Source organism: Cyrtonyx montezumae, unplaced genomic scaffold, assembly GCF_038088225.1.
Source record: "Cyrtonyx montezumae isolate F1298 unplaced genomic scaffold, pur_monq_1.0 scaffold_6, whole genome shotgun sequence".
Classification (NCBI taxonomy): Eukaryota; Metazoa; Chordata; class Aves; order Galliformes; family Odontophoridae; genus Cyrtonyx; species Cyrtonyx montezumae.
Window position 1 is genome coordinate 17,910,982 of NW_027072067.1, and position 27,828 is coordinate 17,938,809.

Here is a 27,828-nt window from a genome sequence, read left to right on the forward strand (position 1 = left end):
CCTAGCTTATTTCTTCTAAGGAGCTCTGTTTCTTCCCCTTACTCCTAAACGTGCCATATGCCAACACTTTGAAACAGTGAGAGCACTGGGGTCTGTCTTTGCATGTGCTGGAGATGCACATATCCTTGTGTCGTAAATATTGTTCTGACAGGGAAATACACTGACTAGAGTGATGCAAAATCAAAAACCTCCAGTCTGTAATGCTTATTAGTCAGTTCTGGTTTCTGATCTAACAAATTGTCTTGCAGGCCTGTAACAACACCAGCGACAGGAAGCATGCTGACTCCATCCTGGAGAAGTACGTTACAGAAATAGTGATGAGTATTGTCACCACTTTCTTCAGTTCCCCATTCTCTGATCAGAGCACTACTTTGCAGGTAGGAAAAAAATAGAGACACGGATGAAGAGATGGTGCCAGCACAACTATGTCAATTCCTCTTCAGTTCTGTTATCAGTTCAGGAGGGACATGTGGGCGCTGGTGCATGTTTGTTGTGGCCAAGATGTTTGTTCTGAGGTAGAAATGGATAGAAGGTTTGTATGTCAGTGTACAAATGCTGTCTGTGAGAGTGGTCACAACTTCATGAGCAAATTCAATTCTGTACCATCCTTGAGACAGCATAGAAACTCTGTCCAGAAGGCCTCCGTGTCCTCATGAGATTGGATGGCAGGAAAGAGTTCTCCAGAGCACACTGAGGAAAGATAAAGCTTTGGTGGCAAGCCTTCCAGATAGGGGAATGGAAGTTGCATTACAGAGGGTACAAAACAGTATGTTTTTATAAGATTATAATTTCCTTTAAAAACAAAACAAAAATGCAAAAGCTCTGTTCTGTTAAGCTGAGTAACTTCTGATCTTGAACAAAAGTGTGGGGGAGAACTTGGAATGTTTGTGACAGAAGATAGAGATTTCCTCAGCAGAACAGCAGTGTCAGGACATTGCCCTAGTGTTTGTATTGCAGCACAATGATAACATCATTCTTTTATTCATAAATAACTTCTTGGGAGGAGTGTGGGCGGAGTGCTCAGGTGTCTGGCTGATCTCTCAAGTTTGGATATGGTGATTGCTGCAACTTGATGCAACCTCATCATGCCACAGGCAATCGTTCAGAATTCAAACTCCAGGTTTGTAATTGAACTCAACTGGCAGCAGGTTAGGAAGCATCTTGCTTCCAAAGGCAGCCATAAGGGGCATGTGCCAATTGACTGTGGTAGTCCCTCATCACAGTGTGAACTGTAACCCTTTGGGTCATGGTGTGCTCCCTGGGTGTCTGCAGGAAAATGTGCATAGAACTGCTGTGTGAGAGCATCAGGTGGGGAGTTCTGTCTGTCCAATATTAGCAGTATGCTCCTGCCCTCATTAAATCTGATGTGTGGTTGAGCCATGCCTGCGTGACCAGTTTTCAGCCTGATCCATCCAACTATTTTGTGTTCAACAGAGGTCTGCTTCTCAAGCCTTTTTCAGGCAAGAAGTCAGTCACGTTGAGAGCAGCAGAGCAGCATTTGAGTTGATCTCAAACGCTCTTGAACTGCCAGACTGTGTGCATTGCCTGTGAGAGCACAGAGAGCTGCAGCAGCAGCTGTTTGGGCTGAGCAGCTTTATTAGAGTTGTGTCTTAACCCAGGCAAGTCTGAGCAGTCCAGCAGTTCATTTGCTTCTCATGTGACTTTAAAATGTCAGCAACTATTGTACCATCAGCTTCAATGAAAGTTTGTCAGAATTTCATCAAAAGATAAGAAGTTGAGATCAATGGTTAGCCTTGTTCCCCAGGGCTCTGCCCTTCTCCTCTCATCCCTCTGTGCTGTATACCTTGGCTATCATACCTTTAATTGTCATCTGAGTGTACAACATTTGAATACACTTCCTTATCACCGTATTTTAGCTATCTGATAACTTTATGTCAGCAGTTTTTCTTCAGTATCTTGTTCACTCCTCCATACACAGCTCATTTCATCCCTCCTTACCATCTCAGCTGATAGCTCTTTGTATTATCCTGGATTTGCCTTGCTTCTATGTCTTTGAGTTAAAACCTTTCCCTGCCTGTCAACGTTTTCTTACATCTGAGAGCTCTCCCATCTGAGGAGCACAGCCTGCTGGAGTACCTGGCCTGGTGTACGTGACTCCTCCAGGTGGGATTTTGCCCTCAGATCTGAGATTCTGTGGGGCTCCATGTCTCTGCAGGCAAACAACCTCAGCAGCTGAGCTTTGCCTTGCCTCTGGATTCACTTGCTCCCCATTCTTTCTGCTGCACCTTGTCCTCTCATTTCTTTGCATGCGAGCCTCTTCTTGTCTCCTGTTCTTTCATGTTATGGCTTGTTGGACTTGAATTGTCCCCTGAGTCAGGATCAGCCTTGCTTGTTCAAGGAACACCTTGTACATCTATCATACAGTTCAAATAATATAACATTAGGAGAACATAAATGTGTCTATTCAAAGAACGGCTGTCCGAAAACGTCCCTCTTTTGCAAGTACTGTTTAGCTTGCCTGCCTCCTAGGGGTGCTGCTGCCCAAGGCTTTCCTTCACAAATGTCCTTGGAGGGATGTGGAACGTGGAATAGATTTCTTATTTGATTTATGGAGCTAGTTTGAGCAAATTAAGCATCTCTGAAGCTTTTTAGACCAGCAAGTCTTTGAAAAGGAACTGGAAGGGCCATCAGTGGCTGAAGTCCAAAAGCACAGATATTTTCAGTGCCCTCAGAGAACAGTACTGTCTGCCATGTTTTGGGTGTTTGGCTTATTTCTAGGCAGGGTACTGGGTATTTGCCTCATAGTAATCGTTAGTTCTTTAATTCTGACTCTCCTTTTGTGTATTTCATAGTGGTGTTATTTAATATATTTATCTAATAGATTTACTCATCTAATCTGTTTTTTTTTCCTCTAACTCAATTTTTTTCTTACGAACAGACACTGATCTTGACAAGAATAAAAGAGGTATTTTTTCTCTGGTTCCTAAGTCTTGTGGGCTGTGCACTGTGGTGTAGTTCACCTAGCTGCTAGAAACATGTCATGGCTTAATAGGCAGTGGGATGTAGGTATTCCCTCCCAGGCAGAGTTCATTTAAAACATTTTAAATACTCTTTCTTCTATAGGTAAAATAAATGACTTGCTACACAAAGTAATTATTGTAGAAAACCAAGTGGGGAGTTCTGATCAATATAGTTGGGATGTTGCAGAGGTGAACGAGCAAAGCTCATGTGCCTGTGTGTGTCAGAGTAGCTCACCTATCTGCAGTGGAAGATCTCCATGCAAAGTACAGAGCTAAAAACCACACATTAATACTGGCTGCTCTGCAACAACAGTATTACTTACCACTAACTACTACCTATGTTCAAAATAACATACACAGCTGGTTTCTTCAGTAAATTAGATACCAGGTGATATTTGAAGTGATGAGTTTTCAACTCTGTAGCTGTGCTGTCCTTTAGCCAAGAGCCAAGTCCCATTTAGCTGTGGGCCATTGAGTCAGCTGCTGGTCAGTGCTAAAGGAAGAGCCTCCGTGTGCCAGATTTGCTGATAAGTCTGATGAAACAGATTAAGATTACTGCTTATTTCCTTTGCTTAGTCAGGCTTTGATTACTAAAACTGTATGCTTTAGAAGCTGTCTAAGATTTCCCTTCCAGCCTTTGCTCCCACCCTCTCCGTTCAGTTGCTGATGGTGTGGTAGAGGTGCTGTCTGTGGTAAATGGTGTAACTAGAGGATGCAGACCAGCTGGAAATGGCTGGTGTGCAAGAAGTCATGGCTGAAGCTGGAAACCACTGTTACCTCAAGTTGATGCTTTCACATCTCAGTATGGTGTGATGCTTGATTTTCCTTTCCTCTTGTGTTCCAGACTCGCCAGCCTGTGTTTGTACAGTTGCTGCAAGGTGTGTTCAGAGTTTACCATTGCAATTGGTTGATGCCAAGTCAAAAGGCATCAGTGGAAAGCTGCATTCGGGTGCTCTCAGATGTAGGTAAGACATGGATGCAGTCGGATCTGAATGCTGTGAACGTGGTCTTGTATTTGCTGCTCAGGTGTCACCCTTCCATAAGCAAAACTCAGCTTCTTGCTGGTGCAGTTTGCAGCTAATTCAGAGCCAAGTCACGCTGCGAAGCCAGAGTTGTGCCACTGTATTGCCACAGCTGAACAATAGGTGTTGTCACCATAACCTGAAGTGCTTTCTTCGTTTTACCTCTCTGTAATCCTGTTGATCTATGACTGGGAAATGGTCCATCTGTAGCTTTGTAGCACTCCTCCCAGTAATTTGCTCTGCTTAGAAGCAAGAAGAGTAATTTGTACTGGATGTGAAGCCAAATTCTGTTGAGTAGGTGCGCGTGTGTGCTAGCATGAGGTTAGTGTTTGTCTGAGGACGTATTCCTATTCACACAGTTTCAGTAAACAGCTCAGAATTGTGAAATCCTTTAAACACAGTGCTACAGAGAGGTCTGACCACTACACAGGGACCAAACGCTGCCTTGTTTAAAGTGCATACAAGGTAGATTGCAGGAAGAATTGCAAGCAGAGCTTGTCTTGTTCTTGCATTGACTGTAATACATGGGCTAAAGGAATCCCTCCTTAACAAACCTCTGCTCGTTGCAGCAAAAAGCCGAGCAATTGCAATCCCTGTGGACCTGGACAGTCAGGTGAACAATCTCTTCCTGAAATCTCACAATATTGTGCAGAAGACCGCGATGAACTGGCGGATGACGGCGAGGAACGCTGCCCGCAGAGATTCAGTGCTTGCTGCTTCCAGGGACTATCGAAACATAATTGAAAGATTACAGGTGAGTGCACAGCACCCCTTCTTTGGATAACCACCTGTGTATTTACGTGAAAGGAGGAATTCAGTAAGTAGAAAGACACTTAGGAATTACCGAATCGAAATGCTGCGTGGTTAACGAGGTAGCTGATGCCGAATGTAATCCTGTGCATAAAATCAAATGTAAACCATTGCATAAAGAGACATCATTGAACATACACTTAATGAATGGAGAAGTTTTACTGCCCTAGGAGGAGATGGCATTTGAAGTTACTGGTACTTCAAAGATTCTTTGTCCCACCATATGTTAGAAGTAAAACATTCCTTTGGTAAGACAGGAGATTTCACTGCCCCTGCCCTGCAGACCCCTGGAGTGCATTGCTCCGTGTACACTGAGCCTCTCAGTGCAGTAAAAGGACCACAGACCTGCGTGGAAGCACTGCAGAGCTTGAAGTGAATGGGAGCATCACTTCCTTGTGACACATTTGCATCCTGAGTCGCTTTCCTGAGATGTGCTGTCATCCCCACTGTTTCTGCTAAAAAACAACATTTAAAAACAATGCTTTGTGATATAGGGACTGTTGCAGCTGTGTTCTGTGTTCAGACCAGTTCAATAAAGCCCTTTTCATACCACATGAAATTCATTATCTTAAACTATGTCTCTTTCCTTTGAAAACCCATCCTATGCTCAGAAGCTTTTTGTAGCAGACAGTGCTCACTATATGTCAGCTTAGAACATAGTGTAAAAACTGCCCAAGCCATTCTCACTGAAGTGGTTTGCCCCTCTCTGTCCACTCCCCCCTCTATTCTCTTCGAAGTGATTAAACTTTTTCTCTCTAGCTTCACGTGCATCTCAGTATTTTTTGAGTGCTGAAGTTTCAGCATAGCTACCTGACAATAAAACAACACCTACAGCTTTCCAAACATGACTGAAAAGGGAAGAATCCTATTTATGCATAACTTCAAGCAGTACTTCTTTTGTCAGTGTACATAAGCAGCAATACCCTGAGAGTTATCTCAGAGGTTCTGTGCAGCAAGTCTGCGTTTTTCCTTCTCTTAAGTGAGCAAGAGCACCTACAATGTTGGGGAGATTGGGGAGCTAAGTAATTTGGGGTTTGCTAGAAAATGAGTCTTTCTATATAGAGACTATTAAACAATAAAACTTGGTGTTTTCTGACCAAATCTGAATGTGTCCAGGCAGGACAGACCTTACTGTCCAGTTCCTCTTTATCGGTCTGTAAAATTAATTTGTATGTAACTACATACGTGTTTAATGATTGTTTAAAATCTCAATATGGTTATGTTCTAGGACATAGTATCAGCTTTAGAGGATCGTTTACGTCCTCTTGTCCAAGCAGAGTTGTCAGTACTGGTAGATGTCCTTCACAGACCTGAACTGCTCTTCCCAGAGAACACAGATGCAAGGAGAAAATGTGAGAGCGGAGGTTTCATTTGCAAGTAAGTAGTCCTGAGATCTGACTTGCTGGGAGGTTTTTGGTAATGTCTGGCTTTTTACCAGTTTTCCCCCCATGCTCCACGGAGGGCTGTGTTCTTGCCCAGCTTTATGCTGGTATTTCTTTCTATGGTAAATAGTGCTCCTCATCTGGGGGAGGGTGAGCTCCTGGTGAGGGGAAAGACTGTTTGATATCTTCTCAGAGATTCTGCTTAGGAGCCTCTCTGCTGCATTACATCCAGCACGTATAAATGAGGATACAATTTTGAGCTGATTCTTATCTTCAGCCTTAATGATGTTTGCACAGTGCTGGTCCTCGTGGCACTTGATGCTGAGGGACTGTGTCAGAGTCAGTTGTTATCTCACACATCACGTAACTCAGATGCCTGGGTTTGATGTGAAGGAAAAGAAGAGGGTACAGCCTCGTTTGGAGGGCAGTTCAGGGCAGATTTCCAGGTTCTCAGATCATCTCTTGGAGAGGTGGATTATCTACAGGGATCGCAGAAACTAGGTAACTGAGTCATTAACAGACACTGGGTAGAGAGGGTTTCTAATTGTGCTAATAAGGACTCCCAGTATGTTTTTAACAAAGCAGTGTGTGGAACAGTTTTCTCCTTACTGTTAGTGTGTGCTCTGGAGATTTATCAAGTCTTAAGTTATATGGCTCCTTCCTCTGATTCCTTTCTGCCTGTTATCAGATGGCTTTATCTAGTTCTCCTTCTGCTAGTGACTACACGTTTCCTTTACAGCTTCACCAAAGCCCATAGTAGCCTGTTACATGTTGCTATTGAGGGAATATTCCCCAAATAGTTATAAAGTGGAGAAAGAATTATGTTTTAATAAAACCCTGTTTGCAGCTTAAATTCGGTAAGAGAGCCACGTATCCCACTGTTAGAATGCTACTATTAAACTGTAATTGGTTGTTTCTTTTCAGATTAATAAAGCACACTAAACAGCTGCTAGAGGAAAATGAAGAGAAACTGTGCATTAAAGTATTACAGACACTCAGGGAAATGATGACCAAAGATAGAGGCTATGGAGAAAAGGTAATGTAATCCACAGTTTGCCATTCCGTGTTCAACCCTGCCTTTGTTATTCAGTAAGGGGAAATAAACTTCTGGCTTTTTCAAGCTGTGTTTTGTATGTGTAAGCATTTCTGTGCTGGAGGAGGAACAAAAAACTTTTATTCACCTAACAACTTCAGATAGAACTGGAAAGGTAAGCCTGGCTCTGTTGTTTTCTACTTGAATTTTGCAAGTTTAACTTCTAATTCTTGCGGTTGCTAACAGTGGTTACCTTTTTACAAAGAATATAACCTTTGTCTGTTTTTTGGGTCTAGGTAACTCTTCATCAGGTCACATACACTTGCAATAAGAGGATTTTTTGTGGTTTGATTTTAATTTACATACATCTGAGTCATCAGCTTGTGAGTTACAGATGGAAACTGTCTGTACAGCCACCCCTGTATTTTCCTTTCTCTTCTTTATCTTTCCTACATATAATTCCTTTCTTTAGTTGTGAGGAATGTTTTCCTGTAGCTGCAGACCAATTCTCTGAATTGGAAGCGTGTGTCTTTGCCACTGTGTTTGGGAATCTAGATGTCCTTGCAGTCCTCAGTCTCCCAATCTAAAGTATCTCCTACATGTTTTGAAGCAATCCATCCTAACGACACGCCACACAGCAGGCACGCAGTACAGCCTGTGGGTGAACGTGCTCGTGAAGAGGTCAGAACTGGCAGCTGGGGCTGGGAGGCAGTGGTGTGGAAGGATGCTCCCTGCAGCTGGGAGCCTGTCCCTGGGAGCAGATGGTGTCTCGTGTCCTATGAGCACGTGCTGTAGGGTTTGAAGTTGTTGCACAGAGCTGGATTCACAGCCCAAAAAGGCAAAAGCTTTAGAGCTCAGGCAGCTTCATATGAATATGAATGTTAACTGTTTGTAGCTATAGCTGCAGCTGTGAAGAAGGGAGAAGCTGCGAAAGCAAAGGAAACTGGCATCAGCAGGGTAAATGCCCACCTGGGATGGCCCACACAACCTCTGCTTTGTCTGGTGTAGCTGGGAAGGAGGACACAGGAGCAGAACACGGTGCTGTGCTGCCAGTTCAGCAGGAGGCAGGGACCTGGGGGAGCTGGGAGAGCAAACGCAGCAGGGAGGCTGCACGCATGTGGCTGTGCACGTGCACATGCGTGGGCTGCACCCGAGTGCATCCAGCTGAGCACACAGTGAGCAGGATGGAGAGAGGCTGCTAGGAAAGTGCCCAGAGGGCAGGGATGGCCAGGGCGTGCTCCCTTCCCATGTGCTGCACCTTATGGGGTTCAGCCCACCTCCAGGCTGTGGCTGTGCATTTCATCAGTAGGATGGGGCAGCTGCAGCTTTCAGCTTGTTTTCCACGAGTTGTCCACCTCTACTAACAGTGTCAGAGTCCTGTGCTGAGTCGTAACTCGCTCCCTGTGAAGCCTTAAGGCAATCTTCTGACCTCTGCTCGGCCTCTTGGTACAGCTGGAGGCCTTCAACCCCGATGTCCCTTCAGGAAGATGTGCAGTATGATGAGGGTCAGGACTGGAAGGGGTTGGCTGGAGCTGGCGCAAGTCAGGCTGCTCCAGCAAAAGGGAGCTGGGTGAGGTGTTCTGTTTTGGCAATTTTGGTGCTTGCTGATACTTTCTTGTGCCCAAAACAAGGAGATATAAAAGCTGAAACAGTCAGATTTGGTGTTACAGTTTGTTAGTGAATTTACATGTACATTTTCCCATTAACAAACAGCCAAGGGAGGCTCTCCAAGGTCAGTTGAAGGAATATAAATGGTGGAGGTTTTATTTATTTTACCTGAAAAACAAACAAAAAGAAGAGCTTTGAGTTCTTAGTGCCCTCTGCTTTTCTAAATGGAAATTCATTTACAAGAGTAGCTTAGAATTCTTTATACAAATAGGGTGAAGTGGCACTTCCAGAGGGCACAGTCTGTGGAATGGACTGTTGGGGGTCCAACAAGATTCTCAAGCTTCCAAGTGTACAAAATGCATTGCAGCAGATCAGTTACGTAATGCAAAATAAGAAGACCCCCTGAAGCAGAGCTGTGAGTATGAGAAAGCAGCTGGCTGCTTCCAGATAGACTGCTGGTGCTGTAGGACCACCACCACCTCAGCGTGAAAGGCACAACCGTGGTCACCAGGCACTGCCTTTGTGTTTGTGGTCATCCTGGAGTGTAAAAAGGAGGAGGAAAGTCTTACCCACCCGTTCTAAAGCTGGGAGGCCTTACATCCAGATGTGTGCAGCTGGGTGTGAGGGGTTGCTGCCAGCAGTGCCCAGCAGCAGCAGAGCATGGAGCAGCTCGGGCACGGCATGCAGTTCTGCTGGCACACTGTGCCCTGCTGCTGGGGCAGTGTGATTTATAGAAGGCCCCACTCCTCCTCTCCCACTGAATCTTCCAGCACAAACAGTAGAAGTGCTGCACCCTCCTGGCCCACGTGCTGTCCCTTCTGGAGGTGGGAACGGAGCGAGAGCACGGCGCTGGCTCATCCCATTAGCTGAGGCCTTCATTAAACAGCTGGGATTCCTCTGCAGCATGCAAAAAGCGTGGTGAGAGCACAGATGCACAGAAGCCTGTGGGAAGGCTTGAAGCTTTACATAGTGCTGAAGGCTCCTGCTCTTGGCACGCGCTCGGGGATGGGGAGCGTACTGCGGTGCATGCAATATGCTGAGAGCTCTGCTCCATTGACAGTGTAGGCTAGACCCAAGTTTTTTACTTAGTAAAAACATGTCATTCATGCACCTCGTCCTGCTGCTGACCAGATGATGAGCTCAGTTGTTCCATTTCAGAATTCTGCTCCTGTTCCAAACTGGAAACCCAGCACACCCAGGGCAAAGCAGTGCCACAAAATGAGCACAATATTGGGTTACAGCGTCAGTGTTAAATGATTGATAAAATCCTAACGTGAGATTTGTTTGTGATTTCTCTCACTAATGCTTGCTTTCAATTCTTCCCCCTCTTTTTTTTTTTCCCAGCAGATTACCATTGAATTGGATAATGCTGAGGTTTTAATTTTAATTCTCTTCTCCAGTGTTGTTTGTATGGTGTTCGTTCCCCGAGCAGCCTGTGACCTGTCCTGTTGTCTCCAGCACTGTATGCCTGTGTCAATGCAGTAGTGGAGGTCTCAGTCTGCCGTGTGTCCACAATGGGAATAGTTACTGTAACTAATCCCATATATCGTTGCTTTGAGAATCAGTCCTAACGCTCTGGGATCGTGGTGCCTCTGGAGCAGCATCAGCCTTCAGCAGCTACACAGCAGTGTGTTAGTCCCTTCAGCTCTTTGGAAAGCTGAATGCTGCTCGTCGGGGTGTTAGGAGAGGAGGTGAAGGAAGCTGGGAGGCCACAGGAGCAGCCCCTGCCCGAGCTGCATGGGGGGGGATGTGGGTTGCTCCCAAGGAGCAGCTGGAGGGCAGCAGGCACTGCTCCGTGCTGGGGCTGGTGCAGCAGTTTGCAGGCAAGGGAAGGCTGTGTGGCTTTCTGAGGACTCCAGAAGCAGTGTGTTTGGTGTAAGCCTCGGGGCTCTGAGCTGCCTCTGCTGCTGCAGCTTCTTCAGGCAGCCACAGAAAGTCAGTGTGGGCACAAATATTGGGATTCTTTTCACATCAATGTTTGATGCTCAGAAAGTGATGGACTGGCATCTCATTTCACTGAAATGCCAGGGAAATGGAAACGTTTTCCTCTTTGGTTTGTTTCCTGTGTTATCTCCTAAGCCGACCGAGGCAACAAAATTCAAGCCTTTAAAATGCTCACAGTGCTGCTCCTGTTTATTCAGTGGAAGAAATGATAACTCTAAGGCACTTTCTGCAGAGCTCCATTTGGATGCTGATCAGCTGCATTTATCTGGGTAACTTTGCTCTGAGAACCACATCGTATTTGAAATGCCAACTACTTTTGTAATGGGATCTTTTCTCCCCATTTTACCTGGGGAATGCAGAGCAGCAGTCTCGGGGAAAGATGATCCCATTGACATGAACACCTCTGTCAGGTGCTGGACCCTCAGGTTGTGCACCACATCCCAGAATAGCAGCAGCATTTTGTCTTGGAGAACCTTCAGACGAAACAAAGAATTGTTTAATTGCAAATTAAGTCATAACATGAAACTCTCTCTTAGTTTCTGGCTGTAACACGCTGCCTTTGCCTGCAATAAATCAGCCGGAGCGAGCAGAGCAGTTTGGGATCTTGGAATGTTGCTCTGTGGTGGAGCAGCTGCTGGAGGGCACAGGTGCAGGATGTGTGTGAAGGGGATCCGGAGGGGTCCGGAACCACTGCTGATTCCCAAAGGCATTTCTGGTGTTCCCTTTTTCAGTCACCCCTGGTACACGTGCAGGGCAAACAGCACAAATTTCTGGTGTCAGTAGAGCTAATAAATGCCCTCCCCGCCTAGCTCTGCATTATGTAATTTTGCTGTCCAGCTAAGAGCTCCTTATCCCCTCGGGGTAAGGCTGCAATAAAATAACAGGGCAGAGCTGCTTGATTTCAGAGGATGTCTGTGGCGGTGTGGGCAGTCTGTGCCCCGCAGCTCCTCATGCTGCAAGGGCGATTTCGGTGCACCCCATGACATGGAAAGGTGCATACATTTATCACAGAGACTTAGGACAGGAAGCAAACAGGAGCTACAGCCCCTGTTAGCATTTGAAGGTGAAGAAAGGGAGTGCCTTTCTCAGCAAGTGAATAACTCTGGAATCCACCGTGGGGCAGGAAATCCCCTGCAGAGCAGGAAGGATCAGCGGGGCGGGTGTGAGCTGTGCTGGCGGTGCAAGAGCGAGCAGAGTGCTTTGATCCCACTGCCCTCACTTGGCCCAGTTCTGTGCTCTCTGCTGAAGGATTTATCCCGAGATTGCTTTTAGCATCGCTGCCGGGAAGGAGGGACAGGAGGGAGCTGGAGTTCTCTCAAGGAGAACTGGTGGAGTTCTTATGCGTTTGTAGATGTTTTCCAAGCTCTCCAGCATCCACTACTGCAGCAGGATTCATGCAGCATTCTTCTGCAGACAGGGATTATGTGAAGCATTAAGAAGGAAAGCAATCATTGCAGTATTTCCAAAGTATTCAGGTTCCCGTAGAGCTGTAGACCTCAGGGGATAGGATCTGCATGAGGCTGGCATTAAAATAAAGAGCAAAAGTGATATCTTAAGGTTGAGGAGAAATAGCATTTGCTTTGATGAAAATCAAAACCCCAACAACCCATTGCCAAGGCCTGGGGAGCACTTTGCTCGCAGCCTGCCCTGGGGCTGGGCTCAGGTGGGGCTGCAGAGCTCAGAGCTTCAGCTCCATGCTGATGCCTCAAGCAATAGAGATGTGAACCCCAAGGCTGGAGACAGGCCTGGTCTCTGTATGTGCCTTTGGGCTGAGTCTTTCTTAATGAACTCCTCTCAGGGCTGCACTGCTGTGTTTTTGTTCCTGGAGGAGTTGTCAGCAAGACCAACCTAAATTCTTCTTAAGTGCTGCCTAGTGTGAATCTGTGCCCATAGTGATAACTGAGCTGTTGTGTCTGATTACGACAGGGGGTTAGCTTGCTTTTAATTAGATCCTCAACCTACTGAGAACTCCAAATCCAAAGACAAGTGTGGGTTCTGCAGTTCCAACCCCAAGCTGAGGGCTGGGCTGCACCCCTTGGCCCCAGTGGACACCTGAGCTGCAGTGAAGTGCAGAGGTCCTGGAAGAGTGCGTGAACATTGCTGTGGGTTAAAAAGGTGGGAAGTCTGAGTGCTGACCTGCAGGTGGCATGCTCAGGATGCTGAATGTGACTGGGAGATGTCCTACTTTTCTTATTTATTTATTTATTTATTTCCCCCCCACACACACACACACTCCTCCCAGCCACATTGCAGCGAACTGCTCCGCTGGGCACCTGCCAACGCTCAGGCAGCAGTTACATAAGAACAGCTTTTTTTCCTGGAATTTAGGCTCGCTGCTGATGTGTGACCTTCAGCAGTAATTGCCAATAAAGGCGGTGGAGCTGTTTACAGTGCCTCGGGGCCGTGGCTGCCAGCAGCCTGTGCCGGTGGCTGCAGCATTGGCTGTCAGCACACAGCTGCCCTATGGCCCCGTGGCTGCAGTGGGGTGAGGATGAGCAGCTCCAGCAGGCTGCTGTGGGGCCATGCCCCTGGTCCTGCCCCCAGCAATGACCTCAGACCCAGCTCAGCGCTCGCAGCAGCCTGAGTTTCCATTTGATGCTGAGGATTTTTAGGGTTTGAAGGAAAATAACGGAATTGAGTAAAACTGCTTTATAGATTTCTATTTTAATTCACTATCAGGCTGCTCTGTGGGTGCCCCATCCCTGGAGGGGCCCAAGGCCAGGCTGGTGGGGCATGGGCAGCCTGAGCTGCACTCAGCCCATGCAGGGGTTGGAACAGGCAGGTCTTTAAGGTCCCTTCCAACCCAACCCGTTCTATGATACTGATGCTTTATGCAGCTGACAGAACAATCAACACCAAATTACGTCTGCGAGCCCTCTCCATATGGTTTTGAGGTTATGGTTTTTATCTTTATGGTTTTAATCTTCACTTTGGTCTTAAGGTTTCAAGTAGGTAGAGAGGGATCTCAAATTCCTGGCTCAAAGGGAGTAACCTCCACGATGCCATTCATCACCTGTAAAGCTGAGCAAGGTGCAGAATGTAGGCTGCACTGTGCACCTTTTGATCAGTGAAATTGGAAAAATGATTAACCTCTTACGTTCTGAAGGGATGCATTTTTCAGTTGTTTTCCTTGCAAGGAGAGCTGGTAGCAAGGTCATCTCTGTGTATTTTGCTCTTAGACAGTGCTTCACTTGTTATGTCTCCAGGAGAGGAAATGCAGGCTCTCATAAATTTTTGTGGGCTGCCTTATATTTTTTTTCCTTCAGAGATCCTGCAATCTTTGGACTGTTTTTATTGCACAAACTGGAACTGGAATTGGTAAGCTCTCTGGAAAAGGAGACTGGAACACTTCTAGTTGTTTGTAAAAATAACAAGAAAAAATTGGCACCATCTTACTGCTTAATTAAAACTACTAATGCAGACTTTGTAGAGAAGATGGTCAGCCTTCCCAAGTGAGAAGAAATGGAAGAGGCTTTCTGCCTTCAAGCATTTTGGGAATTAAATCCTCAAGTTCAATGGGGCTGAAGACAGAAGGATCTGTGCTGAATTTTATTTTTTTTTGGAAGTGTTTATCCATGTGCTCACAAACGTGTGCACATAAAATTGCTTTCCAGCCATTTTTAACTGAACAGTGTGATGCTGTTTCCCATCCTGCGCTGCTGAAGCTGTCCTTTGGAGGAGACCCCATTGACTTGAGTTGGAATCTCTGCCCTTCTTATTAAATGTGCTTCAGTGTTTTCAGTTCTTCTGTCCTGGACTTCCACTGCGTAGTTGAGTTTAAGAAAATTAATGAGAAAAGCAATCCTGAGGCTTTAAACCTGGATGGAAGTCTTCCTGCATTTCCTCAGTTTGTTTTCCCTTTACCTGCAGTGCTGGGTGCTTGACTTCATCAGTGTTCATCGTGGGTTTTTTTTATTATTTTCATTTGCTTCCAAAACTTACTTTCTATCAGCAAGAAAGAAAAAGACCAGAACTTCTTCCACACGTCATGAAGTTGGGGTGCAACAAGTTCAGGCTTGAGCTGTCACTGCTGCAGGGCTCTGAGGTGGACACATCCACTGTTGAGTCAGATAAAAACTGCTCTGGGAAACACACGTCGCCTGCGCCGCGTGGTAGAGGCATTGCAGTCACCAGTGGCTCCAATGAAATGTAATTCTCCTGTTATGGCTAATGATGAGTGGTTTATTCACCAGCCTTGTGGGAATGGAAACTTAAAAGGAAAAGGGGTTTTCCTGTACAGCAAGTGGAAAGGAGCTTTTGCTGCTGCTGGTGAGGAGTCAGGGCACTGTGCCGTGCCCTGCCCCGCTGCCTTCCAGCTGTGAGCTGGCTGCTCTCACCCTGCACCCCTTCCTGGAGCCACCACCTCGCTGCTGGGTGGACAGCTGAGCAATGTGGGGGCACGAGGAGTGTAGCAGCATGACTGCTTCCAGCTGCTTTCCCTTTTCTTGTACAGCAAACGCTTTGCTTTCGTAGTACAGAGGGTAGTGCAGAGCTCAGTGCCATAATTCCTCAATGTTTTAACCCTTTCTGATGAGAACAATGGCGTTTTCAGCATTAGGAGTGTATGTTCTTACTGAAGGATTGCTGAAGGCCGTGGTGATGTGAAACGATGGATGGAGCCTTGCCAAGACTGCAGCTTCCGCTTGCAGATGGGTTTGTGGGGCTGGCTCTGACATGCCGCTCTACGTGCACGTGTGTCTGGGCTGAAATGGGGAGGTCTGGAGTCTGTGAAATGGAGTAATTATTTCTCCATTCTACATTGAGAAGATCAAATTGATTTTGTGTTTATTTTTTGTCTCTGCTGATTTTCAACCCCAAAATGTACATGTAGGTTAACCAGGGGTCATGGTGTAGCCTGAGCATTGGGGAACTTCTGTTTGGAACCTGCAGTCCAGCTGTAGTCGTGTCCACTTGGCCTCCCAGCTTCTGTCTCCATTGGAAGGAAGGTGCCCAGTATCCCTTACAATGTACGTGCTGCTGCTGATAACCCATAGTGAGGGAGGTGGTTTCTGCTGTGCCTCAGGGCGGGTTGTACTGATGGAGTCAGGACAGTGTGCCCAGACTCACTGAAGACTCGGTGTGGCTTTCCCAGTATCCAGTCTGTGCACAGCCAAGGGTGTGCTCAGGAGAGCACGCTGAGCAGGAACTGTGTGTTCCTCTGCACAAATGAGGGTCTTCCTGTTAACTTTTGGTCCTCTGGCTCAAGTACTCCATGCTCCAAGTTAGCCAAGAAAGAAATGGTTTGCATGCTTGTGTGGTTTCCAAGAGAGGTGACAATGCAAGGAAGCGGTGTACCGAAGGCTGCATGAAGGAGCCAGGAGGAAAGTCCATTAGGAGGAGAGCGGTGCTTCCTGCCAAGGAGCCCCTGCACGTGGGGCTGGGGATGGGCTCCCTTCACTGGCTCCCTCCTGGGAAGCAGGATCTCACCGTATTTAGGCTCTGGAATCCCACAGCTTTCCGCTCTCAGCCGTGTGTTTCCCAGCCGCAGCGGATGTCGGGTTGAAGCCCTGCAGCAGCTCTCCCAGCCTGAGTCCCATTTGTCTGTCTAGTTTGTGTGCCCAGGGGCAGTCAGCAGCTGGCTTAATTGGGAGTTGCTGCATCGTCAGAGCCTCATTTCTCAGCGTCTGCTCCTGAGAGGTTAAATGAATTTAGCCACAGTTAAACAGGCAGTTCTGTTTGAGTGCTTAGGTCTCTGTTGTATGTCCGAGTTCTTCCCGATGAAAGTTGCTTGTCTTCATCAGTGTCTCAATGTGACGATCGGTGTTTTAAATTTGAGAAGTTGTCACCATTAAGCTTTATCTTTCGTGCAGTTTGGTACTGTATCACCTATCTTTTATCTCAGGGAAAGTACATTTCTAGATGAGAACCCACAGGAACCGTTTTGAGCAGGCCTCTTAATTCTCTTAGTGACGTACAGCACTCGCTGCTTCCCACTGGGGGTGTGTGCACTGTGTTGTGTGATGTGTGTGCTGCCGTTCCCCGTGTGCAAGGGGCACATCCCACCTGTGTGGTGTGAGCACACTGCCCAGCAGTGCAGTTCTGGGTTGGGGTCCTGTGTGCACCCGAAGCTCTGAGCTCGTGCCTTTGTGCTTATGCAAAGTGGTTCGGGATGTTCAAAGGATACCAGCTCCATTTTCAAACTTGAGGGGCATGGTGGGTGGCTGGGAGGGCGTACGTGGTAATTATGCCACAATTCATTAGTGATGATTCAGGTGGGGCTGAGTAGCTTGCTGATTCCCTTCCCCTGTAAGTGTTGACCGCTCGATTTCTGTAGAGATGAAAGAATCTTGAAGAATGACTAATTTTTCTGCATTTTACTTTCAACTAGCTGCCGCAACCTCCAGAAGCGGAAAGCTCCGTAGAGGTGTGTCACCCACCCATATTTGTGCTGCAGGCAAATATTGGTGTCTCGAAGTAGTCCCGGTGGAGTGTCTTGTTGCTAGAAAAAAGACTGTGAAATGTGTGTTTAAGTGGTGTAGACGTTGCAAAGTATGGTTGGAGTGCTTCAGTCTGGTGCAGCATCAGCAAGATAGTCTGAAAAGACACAGAAGAATGTAAAGCAGTCCCTAATCTGCTGTTCCTGGATGAAGCTAGGGACCCAAAGGGCAAGTAGTTCAACACATCCAAGGTAGAGCAGGCCTATCAGCTGCTGATCTGCTTTTAATAGAGGGGCTCTTTGAGAAGTATCTGCTGAAATCCTCCCTTGTTAGCAACAGAAGGCTTCATTTCTATGACTCCTTATAAGGAATTTTGTTTTCCCCTTATCTCACGTATTTAAAACCTCTGATAAGGGTTTGGAGCTGGCAGAAGAAGTTAGCAGAAGGTTCACAATCCCAGAGCAGCTGAGTGTCCTGTCCAAAGGGCCGTGGTGGAGCAGTGAACGGTCCCTTTGCTCTATGAGGCTCCTCAGTGACCTGGGTGTACGTTTCCTTTTTAAGATAAGACACAACCTGTGAATTCTCAGCTCATTTTGGAACGCATGGGATGCCCAGGGGTGACATTAGTAGATTTTACATATGGATCCTTTATCAGAGCAAATCCAAGTGAAACAGCACAGACGTCCTAATCTGGAAGGATGCTGATTCTGTTTTGAAGTGTCCAAGGAAAAAAAAAATGCAGTCTGTGATGCTTTAAACCTCTGTATTTGTATTTTTTGAGGAATTGTGTTTAAATGTAAGCTGAAATTCTCAGTGGTCGTAGAACGGCTTTGAGGCTCTTGGAAGATGGCTCCTGGATTAAGATGGGTCCCTGTATAGTGTGGTTTCAGAATATTCCAGTGCTTTCAGAATGCTTTAAAGCAAGACGAACTTGAAGGGATTTCAGCCTTACAAAGTGCAAGTTCCAATCTGCACTGAGTTCCTGAAAATTTATTTCCTTTACCTACTTAACTGCTGGAGTAAGAGGGATTTGAGTTGGAAATCTATGTGTGCCAAGGGACTGTGTTTAATGTATCAGTGAATCCCCTCTGAAGTCCTTGGCTTTGGGGTGGAAAACCCACAGGTTTTGGCAGGGGCTCCCTGTGATCAGATGCATTAAGTGCCTCCACTGGAAGCGTGTGTAAGTGGGAAGGAGTGTTTGTGTGTGCGTATATGTGTATATGTGTGCATGGACATAATGCATGGTTCGAGTTCTTAAAAACTCTCATGTGGTACCTGTAAGATGAGTTAGACCTTGTGTTTTCTTTAAATCTGTGAGAATGCCTTGGCACACGTGCATGCCATGTGTTCTGCTCCAGTGGTGGAGCAGGCAGGTTGACTGAGTACTGTTGGAGCTAGGGAAGGGCTCGTGTGTTGTTTAGTTTGTCACTCGGTCTTCCTCATCTCCCCCCTGCTTTCGGCCATGACTTCCCTTAATATTTTCCATGAGTGCAAAGATGTTAGTGTCTCTTTAGTGTTTTTTCTCGTTTAAAATGAAATTTCTACACGCACAGCAGCAGGAGCTTGATCAAAGTCTTCCACAGAGGCAACTGGAGGATCACAGAAGGGTATGTACAGCAGTCAAGCGTGTTAAGAACTAATCCTCTACCTTTTCCTTTCAAACAGTGAAGTCATATAAGACACTTCTGTGGTTATCTGCTTGTTGTCAGCCTGTTAGGAGCTAGCGTGGCTAGCAGCAGTGTTTACACAACAGGGCATCTGGGCACCTGCTGTTGTATTCTGAGGAAGAGCACAGCTTGGCTGCTTGAGGTTCAGCCTCAGATGCTGCTCTGCTCTGGGCACGCATGGCCACACGGTTACGGTGAGATTACTCAGTGTCAGTGAAGTTTGCTTGTTTGGCCCCACCTGCCCCCTTCATGGAGACAGGCTGCCAAGTCGACATCATTAATACACGTCTTAATTTCTTCTACTCTCATAGCTAGGAGTGGCAACTGAGAACAGCTTCACTCTTAAATATTTTTAAAGATTTATTGTTTTAAATAAAACCACGGCAGGTTTTTGATAACACCTGATCTGTGCATTGCATCTGTTCTACTGATGTTTGTATACTGCTTGCTGTCAGTTTACCCTGATGATGAATGCAGGTACAGCTGAATGCTGCTAGCTTTTTCTAGGTAGCATCTTTGTTTTTTCTTACTGCCACCAAACATCTGATACGTTTGCAGATTGTGCACATCTAAGTGTTGTATAACAGCAGCGTGGTGGCTGGAAGACTGTTGTGAAGCCAAACAGAGCAGCAAAATGAATTATAATGTATCTTAAATAACATTTTTTTTTCTCCCCTTTCTTCTGAACACGTTCTCATACACTTTGTAGCTAACACAGTGGTTTTGAATGTGTAGTAAATGGTGATGTTTTTCATCCCAATTAGAATTCTAAATGATATTGAGCGGGGGAACGGATTGCCAAAGCTCTGAAGCTGTGGATTGGCATGCTTTCAGAATAGAGGCAAGAAATGCTAGGTATGAGCTCCTGCTTGTGCTCCCTGGATACTTGTCTGCTGCCAGGCAGGTGCAGCAGCTCTGCAGAGCAGGACCTTGCTGAGATCCCTGCTCCCTGACCTGCTGTGAGCATGGAGCAGCCGTTGCCTTCTGCTCAGCAGTGGGTGAAGGAAAGCCTGGAGGCAGTCCCAGGAGCTGCACTTACCCCCTGTGCTCAGGACGAGGGGAGCTCACTGAGCAGTGCTTCTTGGAGTCACACGTGTGCTATGATCTTCATAGTATTACTACAAAGTAGTAATCTCTGTAGTGTTATTACAAAGGAGTAGAAGCTCCTGCTTTTAAATGCTGGATGCTGAGACAACCCTAGTCAGCTTAACAGAGAGGGCAATGGGAGAGTTCAGCTGCAGCTTAGTTTTGGCACAGGGCTACATAAGTATTGAGTTCCCTTTCCAACCAGTGCCCGTGTGGAAGGAAGACGTAGTTGAGGATTTTTTGCCTGTCTTGGCCTTGTTCTGTCACACATCCTTCCTTACCTGCCAGACTGAGACAGAAAGAGTGGGTAGAGCACTCCGTCATGTGCTAAATGCTGTCGTGTCGTAGTCAGTCAGTAGCTCCTGGGGGCTGAGTTTGCTTGAGCTTTTGAGCAGTCTCTTGCCTCTCCTACATGTTCACAATTGGGCCCAAGCAGTGATAGGAAGCGTATGCCCCTTGGAAAAGCTCTGACTTTGTTCTTCTCCTATTACTTCCTAAAGATCCTATTTTTATTTTTTACTTTGTTTTCCCTTTTGAAAGCAGCTGATTGGAAAGCTCTCCTAGAGTTTTTCTTACCTCCCTCGGCTGTTTCCCCTATCCCCATCTGAGTCCATAAAATGCAGCTCCTGCAGTGCTGCTGTCGCAGCAATAGGAGGTGGGAGCAGCTCTGCTCTGAGCAGCACTGCCACCGGTGGGGAGCAGCCATCCCAGTGTGCTGTGGGGACCTGTGGGTCTCAGCCTGGAAGTGATGTGTCAGAGGGTTGCAAGGTCCTGGCAGGTTTCATCTAAGCCATGTTTGGGGTGTGCTAGCTTCATGTCAGAAGCAGTCGGAGCATATGGCAGTGCTGTGTCTGCATGACAGCTAAAGCACACCTAGGCTGTGTGCTTAAACACACTTACGTGTGTTTTAAGGGCCTCTAGCGAGAGTTGGAAAAACAAGGCTCCGATTGCATGGTAGCTAATGCTCAGCCCTCTACTGGATAGTGCTTTGAATTTATATCCAGACAACTCATTTAATGTGAAACACAGCTGACAGTAAGCATCGGGCATCTTCTGCAAACGGAGATGAAGATTCCATAGCTCATCCTAACAGATTTTTAAGCTGAAGTGATTGGTGACTAGTTCTGACCTCTGGGGCTCCCCACAAAGTCCCTTTGTCCCCTCGGTGTCGCTGGCACTGCTGCAGGCACAGCACGGGTCCATCAGCAGGGCAGCAGCTTCAGTGATCGCTGCCTTCCCTAACGCACAAAGGCCTTCCATGAGTGTTAACCCAGCTGCAGGGTTTCCGTGTCTGCCTCCCTCCAGCAGCACAGCCAGCTTTTGTACGGCCCTCTCAATTACCAGGCACTCCTGCAAAGGCTGAAAGGAGCGAGCCCCGTGGGTTAACATTCCACCTGGGAGGTGCTGTGCCCTCCCCTGACTTGTGCTGATGACAGCAGCACGTGCTTCGTGCTGACATCCTGGGGATGTCAGGGTCACCCGAGGACCACGCACTCATGTGCTCGGCTGCTGACTGCTGCTGAGGGCGCAGCAGTGCTGCGGGTGGAGGGCTGCGTGCAGTGGAGCACTGTGCCTGCAGCGGGGCTGGGGGCCCTGAACTGCAGGAGGGGGACGGGGCTGAGGACGCGGGGTCACGAAGCTCCTTCTGATGTTGGCTTTCATGCTGACGCTATCTAGGTTCTGCTTATTGACATTTAAAACTGAAGCAGTGATTTTTATTAAAAAAAAAAAAAAGCTTGAGGATGAAACCTGGACTGCAGCTGTTTGTAGTGCTGGGAACCTGCAGTCTTATTTGAGACAAACACGGTGTCCCAGGCGGCCCCAGACCATGGGGAGGAGTGGGGTGAGCTCTCCCAAATCTCTGGGATCTCCCTCTCCTGCTGCTGCTATTGCTCATTCACTTGTTCCTCAGTCATGCTCTCCTTGTCCTCTTTGCATCAAGGGCGAGGCGCTCCGGCAAGTTTTGGTCAACCGTTACTATGGCAACGTCAGACCTGCAGGACGGAGGGAGAGCCTCACCAGCTTCGGCAACGGGCCCCTGTCTGCTGGCAGCACTGGGAAAGCTGGGGCAGGAGGTGGGCTGGGGCAGGGAGGTGGGCTGGGGTGGGCAGGAGCTGGGCCGTGGGGTCAGGGAGGTTGGCTGGGGATGCAGGAGCTGGGCTGTGGATGTCTGTCTGTCTGCATCACGCAGCGGTGTCTCACAGGCTTTCCCCCAAGGCTTTCCCCCTACTGTTTTGTTTTTACAAAATCTACAAAAATAAATAATAATAATAAAAAAAAATGAATTGCCCACAGTGGATGGGGAAGAATTCGTACTTCCACGCTTTTCTTGGCTCTAAGCTTGGGCAGAGCGTAGCTCTCCTGTCTCTACTCACGTAAACTGACTTTTCTTCATGTGGACAAGAAAAGTATTATTTTTTTTCCTCACTGCCTGTGAGAAAGCCCTTCAAACTTAAGCAAGCAGTTTTTGTTGCTTTTTATTTTATTCTTTCCTGGGACTTCCTTGGGCTGCCTTGGATCTTGTTTTGGTTTGAATGAACATACTTAGGAAATCTGATCAATGTACTACTTGAAATGCTGTTTGGGAAACGTGCTCGTAGGGATGTCAGGTGAACTCCCTCTGAAACTAAAACACTTTGCTGTATTTTGGAGATGCTGTGGGACAGGATGAGCTAAGATCAGCTTTGAAGGCAACTACAGAGTGCAGTTCATTTAATTAGAAACCATTGCTAAAAAAAAAACCAGTCAGTTGTGCATGGTTTTGCCAAACAGCACTCAGTGGGTTTTGCCACTTCGGACTGCGGGTTGCCCTATTGCAGGGTGGCCATTGGAAGCAAACGAGCGGGGAAAAGGATCTCCCTCTGTTTTTTGAAATCAAGGTGTAATAACATTTGCTCTTGCATAGCTGCTGCCTGCTGTCGTGCTCCTCTGTTCTCCAGATCATTTTGCATTCAGTTCTCAGTCTTCCTGCCTCCTCCACCAGCTCCTGTGTGCTTATCTTGTTTGGTGTGTTTGCCCATGAAGTTTTATGCCTCCATGGTACAGCGTGACACATTGGTGTTGCTGTCTGCTAGAATTTGTCCTGCCTTCTCTCTGTCACCTCGCTGGTACTGCAGAGCCTTTACCTCCTTGCATCCCTTGAACCTGTTTTACTTTCAGCTTTTAGTGCAGCAGCCCTCTTTCTGCCAACAAAGGTTTCTGTGGCAGTAGCTATTTCTCCTCGCCAGCCCAGGCTGTTCTCCTCAGGGCCAGCATCCAACTGCTTTGCACACATTAAAGCAGTGTCAAGTGCCATCGTGCAGTGTCCTGTCTGTGTTCTTAGCTGAAAAACAAACAACAAAAAAACCCAAACCCCTTCCTTGCAGAAATGCTGGGAGGTGAGTTCACCACTGGTAATAAACCATTTGGGATAGTTCACAATTTAAGCCAGAAGAGAAGTGCCATCCCTTGATGACAGCCTAAGATTGAAATCCTGCCACCCTCATCACCTTTATAGGAGGAAGCTCTGGATCGAGTTCAGTGAGCCGAGGTGAGATGAGTTTGGCAGATGTTCAGTGCCATCTGGATAAAGAAGGTGCATCCAACTTGGTCATAGACCTCATCATGAATGCCACCAGCGACAGAGTCTTCCATGAGAGCATCCTACTTGCCATTGCCCTTCTGGAAGGAGGCAACACTACAATACAGGTAGGAAAATGGGAAATGTTAAGCCTCTAACTAAAACGTGTTGGGAAGGGAAATGTTTTTGAGATCCAGGAAACCAGAGGATGTTTAGGCAGTGGGAGGGGAAATGACTAAATGATCTTTGACCTGTAATTAAGGGAAATACCAGTGCCTGCCATGCAAAAGTAAACTTATTAAATGTTTGCATAGGCACTAGGTAATTGAGGTGTTTCCCAGGGCAATGTGGAGGAGTGGATGTATAACAAAACAGCTTTGTAGTGTATGTTAATGTGACTACTGTAAGGAGTAAGCAACTGCGAGATGCTTTGAGGCTCTTACAACTATAGGTCCTGAATCCAAAGTAACACTCTATGGTGAATTCCAAACCCACTGTTCTACTGTAGTCGTGCTGTGCTTCACTGCTGTGTTTTAAATCAGGGTTTGTTGTCCCTAAATGAGAATCACATCGAATCCACAGCGACTGGCTTGTTGCATCTGAGAGATGCTGTACTCTTCCAAACAGAAAGAATATGTCACTTTGGCAAACATGCCTACAAAAGATTATTGATTGTGTAGTATCTTCTTTTGCTTTTTTATGTATTCTGGTTGCAGACAGTTTGTTCCAGACACGGGCAATGGCCCTTACGTAGAGCTATTCTAGTCTGCTTTCCCCTTTCCTCACCCTCCTTCCATTTGTTTCACGTCTCTGAAGACAACAGTCAGTGATTTGTTGAGTAAGGTCGATTTTACAGGTTGTTCCTTACAGAGAAAAGATAGAGCTGAGCATTTGATATACATACAGATTTAGCCTTATAATTTGATGCCACTTGTGCCTAATAAGGAACACGTTCAGGTACTTGAAGATAAAACAAGACCCAGATAGCGTTTTCAGAACAGAACCAAGAAAACCTCATACGTGTGACCCCACTGTTCCCAGTATAAAAATATCCACATCCACGGTCCTTTATTGTTTGTTCTGTCCTGAGAAGCAAACTTCCCAAAATCCACAGCCACTCTCAGGTGTCATTGCAGCTGCTAAGTGCCCCTGCAGTGACGTTATTTTTGCTGGACCTCCACGGCAGCTGTTGAAATAAGTGTGTGAGCAAATCGAAGGCAGCGCTCCGCGCTTTGTCTGATGTAACTATGGGCCGCGGCCAAGATGGACATTGCTGTTTTTGTTAGCTCTGTTTGTCCCCTTTTTGAACGGCTTGTGCAGCTGTGGGCCGAGCTGAACTGAGCTGCTGATTGTTGGGAAACCGAGCTGCCAGCAAAAGCAGATCCAGTCCCGTGGAGGAGGTCTGGCTGAGAGCTGCCTGGAGTCGGGCAGCCCCGCTGTCCTCTGGGTAGCAGTGGGTGGTGAGATGTGATGAAGCGTGGCACGAGACTGAATTCTGGTGATTTCTCATAGATAATTATGATTTAAACTTGCAGTGGATCTACAGTACCTCCTTTGTTTCACAAACCTCTCCTAAGAGGAGAGGGAAGCTTTTAGGGTCCCTTCATCTCTTGACTCTGTAGTCAATCACTGTCCTCTTTTTTCCCTGTATGTGTGCTCTCAAGTGATAAGGGAGGGACAGAGTGTTTAAAATCCTATAACATCTTAAAAAATACAGTGTCGGGATTAACAATCCTTGGGGAGAATCACTCCCTGAAATTTCCTGCTCTCCTCAGATCTGAAGGAAGCTGAGCTTTCATCTTGCTTGCCCACAGGTAGCCTCAGGTAACCTCACACTGTCATGTTGGAAGGAAAAACAAATTCTGCACCAGCCTGAGATGGAGAGGGCCTTTGCTCGTCCTGGAGCCCAGAGCTAACGGAGTGAGCAGAGCTGCTTCCTGCTGTGCATGTCTCTGTTGGAAGCAGATTCCTTAGCTCATCGGCTCAAAACAAACAGGGAAATCTTCCATCCATCTCCAAAGTCACCTCTTTCACCAAAAAGCAAGATGGCTTTTTGGTCTTCAGTTTGCTGTCTATAGCTGCAGGTTGGGAGCCTGTGAAATAGCTGTGGTTAGGAGCAGGCTGTTGGCACACGGTGGCTGCAGCCAGTAACGTCCGTGCGCTGCAGTGCTGCCAATTTCTGCTGTGCTGTTGCCTTTATACAAGTTACTTCCGGCGAACCAGGATAACTATTTTCCATCCTTTCCCACTCGGGAATACGTTCTGTGGCTGTCTTTACCTCTAGAAAATGGCTCTGGGCAGCCAGGAGTTGCTTTGTGCGTGTGCGTATGTGCCCTGAAGGAGCAGTGAGGGGCAGGGGGTTATGGAGCTGCTGCTGTTCGGAACAGAATGTTTCAGGAAGCAGACGATGGCGATGCCTGCAGCTAGTGCTGCAGACTGGGAGGTCGTGGACACACCCAGGAGCTCTTACTCACACATGCAAAGTACAGATGAGATTTTATTGAAAATATCCTATGAAGTGGCCCCGGTGTAGATATTCTATGCTGTAACAATCCAGCGACCTAATAGCAAAAGGCAAAAAAAGGCTTATCAGTGCTCAAAGGTGTTCCCTGACTTACCTCTGCATAGATTAATCTGCTGATAGCTAGCGAGTTCCCTGGGGCCTTGCTTGGCTTGCGTGGTCTCCAGCCCATTCAGGCAAGCATTAGTCAGGAACGACACTTACTCAGCTCTCTCATCCTTCGTATTTGAGTCATGAAAGCCAAGTAAACAAAACGTAAATGTAGACAAACGCTAACCACCACAAAGCTTAATTTCTGGGAGAGCAGCTGGCTCAACACTGGTGAATCAAAGCGAGCGAGGAGGTTTGCTCTTCAGTAAAATCACAATTTCAGCTCTGTATCTCCCGGATTGATGGCTGAGTAGTGTCAGTTGCTGATTGCTGTCCAGGTTAAACATATTGACCATGGTAAAGTCACATAACCAAGCTTTTCTCTCTTCATTTTAGTAAGATGGCATAGCTGCTCACCTAGAAAACACCAAAGGCTCTGTGTGAACCCTAGCTGGTGGAGGCACTGCCTTTGAAGAGCTGCGTGCCTGCACAGCTCCACATCTGGCATATTTTGTGGAGCAGCCTTTCCTACAGCACAGATAGAACAACCGAATGGCAGCACGGTGCTCTCCTGTCTTGTAAGACTTTGTTTTCTTACTGAACAGGCTGCAAAACTTTTTGTTGGTGTACAGAAACTGAACATGCTTATGAAACCAGCTGTGTTTATGACAATTAACCCAGCGGTCCACGATGCTTTGTCCCCACTGTTCTCCCGTAGATGTTCTTGCTGTAAGTTTTGCAGATAAGATAGGGCTGCACAACCTCTGCAACCTGCAGGATGGATTTTCTCCGTCTGTTTCCAGTAACTGTCAGTGGAAGAGTCATCTGCAGTCATCAGACTAATAGTTGTACAATTTGCATCAGCTATGTTTGTCATTGTGGAAGTCAGCCTGGCCGAGTCGGCTCCCGTTGTCTGTGTGTTCAAACACGTCGTCATTTCACGTTCTTTTGGCTATTATTAGCAACTCTTCATTTATAGTATTCTGAATAAGTTCATTCTTTGAATAATTTTCACTAAAAGCTTGTATCTACAGTCCTGTGAGAACTGGAAACTAGTGGGATTGGGGCAGGTTACATTAAAAGGCTTTGACAGCCAAGGCAGAAATGTGGTGCCCCTGCGTGGCGTTTTCTTCACTCCAGGTTTTCACACGGGAAATGAATTCAGCCTGAAGTGAAGCAAAAGTCTGCACTGACACACAGGAACTTGCACATGACAACTGTAATGTGGTTAATAATGGGAGTTCCCGGGTAACTCCCATGAGCTTTAGTGGGAGAACAGATCCCAGTGATGCTGGAAAGGGATAACTGGAATAGGTGTTGCTGTTTCATTAAGTGCACACAGGGCCAATATTAAGGCTAGGCAAAATAGGTGGTTGGCAACTCTAGCAGAAAAGCAAATTAGAAATGTTCCTCGTTATAATTGGCAGGAGTGATTTTTATTGTATTGTTAAGAAAATTAACGTGGAGGAGAAGCAGGACAAGGAAAGTAATTCCTGGTTTATCTTAGGTTAGAGGCCAAGAGGACAGAGTACACCTTTAATGCCAAACTGCTCTGCTTTTTTCTTTTTTATAAGAGCTGAATGTGGATGTGATAAATTTACTGCTACTGAAGAAGGCACAGAGGTCTTTGCCCACTTAAAGCTCTCTGGATGGAAACTTTGAGAAGCTTGCTGTTGTTTTTAGCTTTTGGAGGGTACATCAGAAACTCAAAGTGCTTTGGTAACAGAAGTGCTCGTGGTGGGCAGCAG

The 27,828-nt window shown here is 46.7% G+C and overlaps 1 protein-coding gene across 1 annotated transcript in view; it reads left to right on the plus strand.

The window, feature by feature from the left end:
- ITPR1 (inositol 1,4,5-trisphosphate receptor type 1) overlaps positions 1 to 27,828 on the plus strand; it is a 142,487-nt gene that overhangs the window by 65,855 nt on the left and 48,804 nt on the right. Inside the window, exons 34-43 of the mRNA XM_065749454.1 lie at positions 249 to 377; positions 3,826 to 3,946; positions 4,573 to 4,757; positions 6,042 to 6,190; positions 7,120 to 7,231; positions 10,181 to 10,210; positions 17,109 to 17,144; positions 18,714 to 18,764; positions 21,853 to 21,985; positions 23,407 to 23,597. Of these exons, the coding sequence (XP_065605526.1) occupies positions 249 to 377; positions 3,826 to 3,946; positions 4,573 to 4,757; positions 6,042 to 6,190; positions 7,120 to 7,231; positions 10,181 to 10,210; positions 17,109 to 17,144; positions 18,714 to 18,764; positions 21,853 to 21,985; positions 23,407 to 23,597 (1,137 nt within the window). The remainder of the gene's footprint in view (positions 1 to 248; positions 378 to 3,825; positions 3,947 to 4,572; positions 4,758 to 6,041; positions 6,191 to 7,119; positions 7,232 to 10,180; positions 10,211 to 17,108; positions 17,145 to 18,713; positions 18,765 to 21,852; positions 21,986 to 23,406; positions 23,598 to 27,828) is intronic.